Genomic DNA, 10,000 nt, shown 5'->3' with positions numbered 1-10,000 from the left:
CTTTTACATTACCTTCAGATTAATGTGCTTACTTGCTGCATGTATATTGAAGTACAAGGAGGGTATACAGCTTGTTAACAATGGAAAAAGCATAGCCAAAGTTGTTGCTCCACAGAAAATACATGGTGATGGTTTTGGGTCTTAATTTTTTTCAACTGAAAACTTGTGGTTACTTGGCAGTAAAAAATATATCTCTCCAGTTCATGTGTCTGCTAAGTAGCTTTTACTTTGTTTTCACATCTTTGACACTTACACTTTACAAAATTAGTTTTAAAAAAGCCAAATGAGTGTGTAGCTTTTGTGTCTAAATGCAGTAATCTAAAGAGAGCAGCACAGACGTTTTTACAAGAGGTGTTTTGGCGACCATGTCAAAAAAGGGGAGTGACTCCTTAACAAGACAATTCTACACTGAATTTATTACAAGCTAAGTTGATACAATTACAGTTTCATCACTCAAATTTTATGTTTAGCAGATCACTAACCATGGTAATAATTTACATACCTAATTCTTCATAGCACTACAGATTGAAAAGGCATCATAGCAAGAGGCATTCTTGTTATGCAACAATGTATAAAAATCAAAAAATAATATTAATCATTTCAACAATGTTAGGTAGATTTCTTTGTAGCAAACCCTAAGCACTTTAGGGGGAATATACAAGTGAAAGATACGATTCTGCTTTACGAAAACGTCAATGCCTCTTTGTTATGAGTCTGGCAGTAACTTGATCTAAAAGAAACCCCAAGCTCTAGGGTAAAGCCTGGGTCAGATATATATATATGAGGAAGTTTGACATATCAGAAAATTTGGTTCTCCACAAGTATGAGTACATATACCCGCAGCACAAATTAACTAATATGGCCACAAACTCCTAAAAAACCTATGGTTAATATTTTTTTCATATACTTTTTTGGATTTATGAAGAAATATGTTGCTCATAAAATCACATAACTTGCCAAGCATTCCTCGTCTAATGTCAGAGTTCATACCATAATTTGCACTGACTGAACATATTTCTTCCGTGGAAATCCTTTACATTATTCTAGAAACAGAGTACAGATACTTGAAATCCACATGGCACGCATACTGTGAGTAGAATACTGCAATCAGAAGACATACTCATGAAATTTTATATAAGGTGTTGTGAGATTGTATGACATTAATTCAATTTGCATGGCTGGATGATTTTTTCACCATGTTACAAAAATAATTATATAGAAATAAAACATGAACAAGAAAATATTCTGTGATAATAGATTTGAGGATTTTTGTTTAAGCCTTAACATTAAAAGCAACCAAATCTTAAAAGAAAAAAAGAAAAAAAAAAAAAATTCCAATAACATATAGTTGCAATGCTACAGCAAGCCTATACTTCTTTTCAGTGCTTAGAATATCAAAGAACAAAGACTCGAGAAAAAAAGAAAGAAAGGAGAAAGACGAGACGGGGAGAGAAAACAGTAAGTTAAAGGGGAGAGGAAGAGAGAAAGAGAGAGAGAGAAAAGGAGAATGAATTTAGACTAACTTATTACAGCATTCATACTAATGCCATAAAAAGATACACGGTCCACCACCTATATGACATGCATCTAATTTCCAACTTAGAAGGTTGCTGTAAATAGAATGTGGCAGGTCTTACTAGCCCGAAAGGATCCTTAACCTATCTACTCTCCCACAAAAGTCTAGTAACTAAAATAGAAGTGGGATATGTAGAGCAGTAACCATTATTGCAATCGAAGTTGTCTGGAGACAATTCCGAAGAAAGAAAAATAACTGAGTATGGTAATGCAAGAATGTTATTGTCGTTTGTTTGTATTGGAAAATGGGGAAATAAAATTAACTTAAAATATCTATTAAAAAAGAAAAAAAAAAAAAAGAAGAAAAAAAAAGGCATATAGATAAAGATAAAATAATATAAAGATTTTCTGCATGTATTAACAGTTCACAAACAATACTTAAGACAAAATGGTCAATCAAATCAGAACTTTATACATTGGAAAAAAGCCTTCAATTTTGAGATGAATCCTTCTGTCACAGTGTAAAACTGCTAATAAATGCAGACATAAAGTTCCATACATAAATTCTTTTCTAATCATACCACACAGACACCAGTAAAACAGTAAATTATATATATACACATGCATACATCTCCAAGGAGAATTCTTCTGCATCTGGGCAAGTTAATACCAACAGTCATCCTTCTAATTCAAGATTACGAGAATTAAAAATAAACAGACATTTTTTCCAAAAATTATAGCTCTAATATCATACCTCCTTAATATCCCTGTAGCTTAGTCTGACAGTCTAATTCAATAATGTCATGTGATCTTACAAAATACCAGAGAAGCTGATGATTGATGAACTTTCTTTCTACTTTTTATCATGAATATCATTATTTTTTTTTTTTTTTTAAGGGGGCAGGGTTAATGGAAAATCATAATGGTATTCTGATATGGCAAAGTCCCTCCAATATTCTGAGAGTCCCTCCCTTTGCTCTCCGTCATCCATCCCAGTTTCGCAGCGATCACCAGCTGACTTGAAGAGTGATCTTAGCCGACGGCCTACGGTCTACCAAGCTGCTGCCACACAAACTTTTCGGCCACCGAGGTCAGCTGCTTTAACTCATGATTCAGGACAGATGGATGAGCAGCCTACACAGTGGTTTGTCTCAAGCTAAGATCTAAGAATCAGGCCTTAAAGCTCAATCTAGCTAAGGACACTGCAGACTAACACTTTAACATCATGGTTGAGGGCTTGTTCAATCCCAAACTCTCTCTGGCAACACTTGGTCATTTTGGCAGTATTCACAAGTATGGATAAGCTTGTATAAAAGTAATACATATAGGAGGAATGAAAAAATCACATAAAAACAAAAACAAAAAATAAAAATCAAGGAAATATAGAATGATATAAAGGAAACAGAATCTGATATTTGCCAAACTGATCCTCTATGATTTATCTTTTCATATATGACCTTTTTAGCTGAAGCTGATTGAAAACAATGAACACAAAATGAGTATGGAAACTTGTACCTTTTGTGTTTCTTTTTAAAAAGTTCTCTAAACTCCATGGAAACTACATAATTTTACTATCTTTAAGTGACATGGTTGTAAGCTCTGGTGCAAGATATCAGCAAGTAACAAATTATCCATCTAAAGTTTAATCAATTGATATCTTCTTTAATAAAGTGTTCATACTTCAGTGCTTGTTAACTACAAGTAGTTAAATTAAACATAAAACATAAAAATTGGGCAACTTCATACCACTTGTCAATTGAAGAACATCTAAAATTTCGCGAAGTATTTACTTCTAGTTTGCGGTAGTGAGATCCAAAACTTGCTGCACCAAATGTTCATATTTCCAAGTTGGCTTAAAATTCTAAAGCAAGAAACAAGACAAGGACATATGCAATACTTCCTCAAATGCAGCCAAAACATAATATTATACTGGACAGGATAAACTGCTAGACCTCTTGAACACCTTAGGCAACTTCTAAAAAAATCCTTTTTGTTTTTGTCACTGAAGGGTAATGAGGAGGTACTATAAAACACTCTGTCCAAGGCACGGAATCACTGTCTTTTCCAGTACAGCAGAATTATTTATCTTTTTAAAAAATCTCTTGTAACCTAATTCTCAACTGCTCTTGCTTAGGAAGAATAAAAACTATTATGGAAAAAAAAACACTAAAGGATTAGCCTCTCATGTTCATGTTCACCATAATGTGAAGATGAACTATTAATTACATATTCTTGAGAACAATGCCATAACATAAGATTTATATATGCTTTTCCTTTAATTTTATAAGTTTGCACAAGTCGCTGATCCTGCACAAGTTACTTTTATTTTTTCTTTAAAATTGTATTGTTAGAGATAAGGGGAAACAATGAATCAGTTTCAGTCTTGTGCAGCAAAATAAGAAGGTTCAGTGCCACACACAAAAATTATTACTAAACTGTGAGACATTAATTACAGTATCAAGGTAGGAAGGAATCATAATACACTTCACTAAAACTTGGGATATTCAAATAACAAAGAGATGACAAATCAAAATATGGTATTAAGCAAGTTTCAGACCTCCTGGAATACCAAAGCTCAAGAGCATTTATCAACCATAATCCTTTTACTATGTCCCTTCATTTCAACAACATATTGGCCACAAAGAAGGGGAAGTAAGGGGAAATTTCAGAGCTAAAAAAATACTTCTCATTCATTCAAAATCTAAAAAGCAATAATATTCTTCATCCTTTCTAAGAAACTATGAAGATGGATGTTCCCTCAACACAAATCCCTGTTCACTGAACAAGAAACTTTATGGACTCTGATCCAAAGCCATGAGCAGGTCAGATCCCTGGAGTAGACTACAATTATTGGCAGGAGCATTGACCTCATAGTCTAATTGTGTAAGATCCAGCAAGTCTGGAATCGACAGGTCAGGGTCCATCAAGAGCAGAGGGTCCTGGCGGCGCACTCGCTTGAAGAAACCATCTCCTGAGCCCTTCGAAGCAACCTTGATGGCAAGATGTCCAGCATGCATCAGTGTCCCTTGGCTGCCTGTGACAAGCCTCAGTTTGGGAGCAGAAATCTGATTGCCTGTATTGGTCTCACTGCCTCCCGTGCCAACCATGTCGGTCATCCTGTCTTGCGATGGACGCGTCGTTGCAGAGCTCACTCCACTTCCTCCTGGTTGAGGCTCACACCTCACTATACTTCCAACTTGTTCAGCATCCTGCAGTGATGAGGAAAATATGGGTAAAATCAGGGTTCGCTGCAATATCTCCTGACTAGTCCGAGAAGAGGAATCTCTGCAAAACTAATTGTAATTATGAGAGAATAAATGATCCTCTACAAATTTATCCAACATCAGATTATCTTGGGTAATGCCACAATGCCATTCATTAAGTTTTAGATCTAGATTTATTGGCAAAAAAAATTAACATGCATGTCCTCACACTTTGAATAATTCAATATCAATTTAGAATGCATTAAAAGTAATTGCATGTTTCATCTTTAACCTTAGAAATTTATATTCAAAAACTGATTATGATTACTCAATATGAACAACAAAAATGTTCAAATAAATCTGTACGAGTTTTTCACAAATCACATCTACCGAGCTCAAAATAAATCAAGAAAAAGGAAGCACCTACATGAAAACAAGCATAAAATAAACATCTGAAGAGCAAAATGCACACCAAAAATACAGGGACACTGCAAAAACCATGTCATGTCTTAATCATACTGAAGTTGGCGAGAGCTTTAAGAGACGAGCAGGCAAACTACTCCTACATAATGACAGGCTGTTTGTTCTGTGAATCACACAGACCGGAGACTTTGAGCAATTAGTACTATTCACTTAGGAGTTGGTGACATAGCCATTACATTCCTAAAGTGACAATTGACACCATTCAAAATACATGCTAATGGCATGCTGAAAAAAATAATGGTCTTAAAAATTTCACATACTTTCCCCCCATCAGCTCATGCAAATAAAAAAAATAATGATAATTGCACTCAAATTTAAATAATGCACAAGGAAACAAAAACTTTACATTGCAAATACAATAAAATACAGTACCTAATACCAATTGTACTAATGCTCCACAACATAGTGAAGTCAAGCAAATACTGAAAAGAAAAAAACTATGTCTCATGTTGTAGGGTTCTGCAGTTGTCCCTGTACCTTTCTCTCCTTAGCATCATCACTTGGCGTGTGAGAGCCAGGAGGCGTGGCGGTGCTCCCTGAAGTGCTACCCAGAGGACTTGCCGGTGCCAAGACCGAGTAGCCAGCTGACTCGTCACGCCCACTCACCAGCAGGTTTCGAAGCACTGAGTGTCTACTGTCATTGCTTGAACTCTGATGGGTGCCGAGGCCTCCAGAATGTCTTCCCCGCACCATGATGGGCTCTTTGCTGATCAGCAGCTGCTGCATTGTGGGGGCATGAGGCGTGGTCAGCAGGCGGACTCCTGTCTGCTGCTGCTGAGGATGCAGGAGTGCTAAATGCCCATCGCCACTTGCTTGAGATGATAGCATCTGTCGCTGGCGATGTGCAAGGGAGCAGAGTTTTTTGTGGGTGAGAATGGGAGATGAATTGGGAGATGGCCCCCTCTTGACAGCCAGTGACATCTGGTTAGTGTCTATGGTGATTAAGGGTGGTGGTGGCTCTACTGTCTCTTGCACCATTACAGCTGGTGGTTCGTCCTCACCTTGGTCATTACAATCAGGAGATCCGTCTAATCCATCTGTTACGAGGAGGAGAGATAATGTTCATCTACATTTCCTATCTTAAAGAAATCTTTCCTGCTTGATGGACTTTAATACAGATATGAGGAATTCAGAAGCAATATATCAAAAGTATATTTGCCAACTTTCAATCTACACACAAATGCAATGCTTCTCATCTCTTACCTTTTCCAATACAATGTCCTGGAAGTACCTTGTTTGGATCAACAAAATTCTCCCCTCCGTCAAAGAACTTGCTTTGTTCATATTGGCTCTGCTGCGAGCCTCCTCCGTTATCAACTTTATTATCTTTCCCTGTACGACAGCTGGTGATGGGTGGGTCAGTATCTCGCAGAAGCTGAGCAAGACTTGAATCTTCCTTGCTGTTTAAGGTATAACTCTTGGTCTCTCTGGAGGGCAAAAGCAAACATTTTGTGAACTTACTGTCTCCATAGAGTATATTTCCTAATAATTCAATGGAAACAGTTCCAAAATCACCTGAAAAGGCGTTCTGGGGATTTACCTGTGATATCCAAGCTGGCTCTTTGGAGATACAGCAGGCTCGACCTCTGCACTCCACATAAGATCATCCGAACTCAACACCAACATTTCATCACTGTGGGGTATGTATGGGGCCCTCATATCAAATTCATCAGAGTCCATGTTGTGGTCTTCTATCTGCAAGAGGTAAACATAACCGCACAATATTAAAGACTTCAGTATCAGTCGACCATTTAGAAACAAGAATAAGTTTTAAAGATATGGTGGAAAAAAGGATTCTATGATGGACTCGCAACCTACCTTGAGCTCCACTTTGGTGAACTCTGAACCAGGGTTGGAACTCTCATCCAGTTGCGAGAAGAAACTCTCTGTTGTTGTTCTGGGATGACTGGTGCAGCCTAATGTCTGTGAGTTAAGACAACAATCTTTAGAAATTGATAGAGGACAAATTGTCTGAGGCACAAAAATAGACACCCATGCACAAAACAAACACAACACACACACAAAGTATGTACCTCTCTTAATCTGTTGAAGAATATACACATAACTATATAATATCTTAACACGTTTCTTTCCCTACACTAGCAAACCTGCACTTTCACGTCACACATGAAATCTTACCCCAAAGTTAAATTTCTTTTCCAGGGCTGATGGCAAAGCCGCCTGCGAAAGCAAAGGCTTTGGGGGTTCGGGCGTGCGAAGTCCACCGGAGGGAGGGCTGCTGCAACTGGAGGCTGGACTGTTGCCAATGCTGTTATTAATAATCACGTTTCCTCCACTAAGCCTATTAAGAAAAGAAAAATTATTCTAAAGTGTAACAGTCAGTTTTTATGTATGTGGTCTGGGTTCTCTTTAAAAACATAATCTAAATTCTAAGCAGAACATTTTTGAAGTTTTCATTGTAGTGAGAGTGAGAGAGAGAGAGAAACAGAGAGTAAAGAAAGAAAAAAAAAATGAAAGAAAGAGAAAAAGATAGAGAAAGAGACAAAGAAAGAGAGAAAGAAAGAGAGAGACTGAGGCTGACCTGCTGCTAAGACGCTTCTCTTCACTGATTAGTTTTTTCTCAAAACTGGAGTTGCTCTCCTGCTCTTCAGACACAGACGAGGCGGTGGTGAAGAGGACATCAGTGGTAGAAATGGGAATCTGGGCGTAGTCAAATGAGAACATATCATCCAGGTTGGGCATGAATGCAGGCAGGGGCACGCACGTGTCACCCCCCGAGGGAGCCAAGTGGGTCAGGTCCTCAGGTTCTTCCTTCAGCACTGAAATAAGGATAAAACAATGCTTGTTTTTATCTTAATCTAGTAAAATGATCATCTAAGTCTATTTTAAGCTTTAAATAAATTCTAATCATCACATACTGTGTGCTGTAATAATGTCAGCACAAATGAGCAAAATACAATTCTTTCACTTAAAAATATCTTATTAATATCAATAGGAATAAAAAAAATCAAAAAATGTTCTATAGAATTTTTTTCACAGTGACCACAAATTAACAAAACATCCTATTCTAATAAAACATGTCTTACCTGTGCATTGTGGGTCATCCTCAGAGAACGTCAAATATCCTTTGTTCATTTCCTCTGTACGAGGAGCAAAGATCTTGGATGTGGTTGCCACAGGTGTCGGAGGCGGGCCCACTGGTGTCACACGCGGAGTCTGGCTCTGAGTCTGCAAGGATGGGTACAGCTCTTGGAAATTTGCTTATGCAGAAAAAATTATTTACTAAGAAGATCATGAAAATCAAATATATTTCAAGAGTCAGGCATTCCATTACAGCCTTTGCCAAGAGAATCAGATACATTAAGTATTTACAGACCCTAGATTTTGGCCTCAAAAAGCAATCCACTAAATTTTAGGAAACCTTCTCTGCAGTGAATTTCTTGCATTACTTCAAGCAGCATTACGCAAACAACAGACTCACCTTGGGCTGGGTTGGGGACTTGGGCAGAGGGAGAGTGGACGTGGGAATGCTGGGAGCCACAGTGGGAGATGAAAGGCTGACAGGAGGGGACCGGCTGTCCACCTTGCTGCAAGTGCTGTCTGGCTCTTTGCTGTTGCTGGTGTTGCTGCTGCTCTTGCTGCACATCAATTGCAGTTCTGACACAATCTCTCCTGGAGACTCCACACCACTGTTAATGAATAGACAGGTTGCATTAATATCAAATTACTTTACAGTACCATTACAAGGAAAAAAACACAGGAACATGCAGGCAATAACACATTTTGAGAAATTGTTTATGTGCATCATCACTATTTACTGAGAGAATCCCACATGGATTATTATTGGATATGGCTGGCAAGGAAAATATGACAACACTGCAATCACTTTTGAAGACTAAGGTAATGTTTCTAAACCTTAAAGCCCCTTGCATTCACCAAAATAGTCTTGTGACTCCTTAGCACAGGGACTATAACATAATAGTAAACAAGAAGGAAAGAAAAAAATCTTTTACAGCTACTGATGTCAATTTTTTGAAGAAAATAAAAATGATGCCATAGTACAAACTATGTACAAAAGTACTCAGAGACTATCTGCAATAAAAAAATAGGTATAATACTAATATAGTCATACTTATATGAGAATTACTGCTAGTGACCACCAATGACTTTCTCAAAACAAGGTTATATTCTTGACAAACTGACATGTGTCAGCTTTGATTCTTGGCCTATATTTAGCCTTCATAGTTGTCACAGCGAAACAGTATCAACAATCGCTGCTGCAACAGGACATGCGGTGAAATCATGTACACAATGAGCACCTGTGGCACCTCTTTGAAATGATTTACTAATGGTTCAGTCAGATGAGAATTCAGACGCCCTGTATACTGACTCAAATATTCCCTTAATTTTCTCAACAATCTTACAGAGCCTTTGGTTGAGGAAAACTAGTCTCAAGACTTTGAAATTCTGAATTTCATGTTTTTGTATATTTATACCACATTTCTTTCACATACTGCACCTCATATTTCTCCTCTCTCTCTTTTATCCCAACCTTCACTTCACTTTGCTCGATAGTTTTTTGAGATTTGATAAAATATATTTCATCAAATCTCAAAAAAAGTATCAATTTCCACTGGCTCATCCTTCAGTCCACAGCTCCACTGGTTATACTCGTATCTTCCTATCAACACGTCCCACAATCTACCCATCCACTTACCAAAATGTCCATCACTGCCAACCATTTATCCATACAACCGACACCCAATATACATAACTCATCCAGTGCCAAGCGTCATTTCCCAGTAAAAGCAATGCCCTGCCCAAAGTCCACACCGCCG

At 37.7% G+C, this 10,000-nt stretch overlaps 1 protein-coding gene across 1 annotated transcript in view; it reads right to left on the bottom strand.

The window, feature by feature from the left end:
- Nucleotides 1-10,000, bottom strand: part of LOC125038562 — a 114,700-nt gene that overhangs the window by 246 nt on the left and 104,454 nt on the right. Inside the window, exons 12-20 of the mRNA XM_047632095.1 lie at nt 8,644-8,851; nt 8,249-8,390; nt 7,744-7,981; nt 7,341-7,503; nt 7,020-7,124; nt 6,742-6,896; nt 6,405-6,628; nt 5,679-6,238; nt 1-4,724 (exon numbers count right to left, since the gene is read on the bottom strand). The exon at nt 1-4,724 is cut by the window's left edge and continues 246 nt beyond it. Coding sequence (XP_047488051.1) covers nt 4,308-4,724; nt 5,679-6,238; nt 6,405-6,628; nt 6,742-6,896; nt 7,020-7,124; nt 7,341-7,503; nt 7,744-7,981; nt 8,249-8,390; nt 8,644-8,851 — 2,212 coding nt within the window. The 3' untranslated portion in view covers nt 1-4,307. The remainder of the gene's footprint in view (nt 4,725-5,678; nt 6,239-6,404; nt 6,629-6,741; nt 6,897-7,019; nt 7,125-7,340; nt 7,504-7,743; nt 7,982-8,248; nt 8,391-8,643; nt 8,852-10,000) is intronic.

This window comes from Penaeus chinensis, chromosome 3 (genome assembly GCF_019202785.1).
Source record: "Penaeus chinensis breed Huanghai No. 1 chromosome 3, ASM1920278v2, whole genome shotgun sequence".
NCBI classification, from domain to species: Eukaryota; Metazoa; Arthropoda; class Malacostraca; order Decapoda; family Penaeidae; genus Penaeus; species Penaeus chinensis.
The sequence above is the reverse complement of the archived record's forward strand: the minus strand, read 5'-3'. Positions and strand labels throughout refer to the sequence as shown.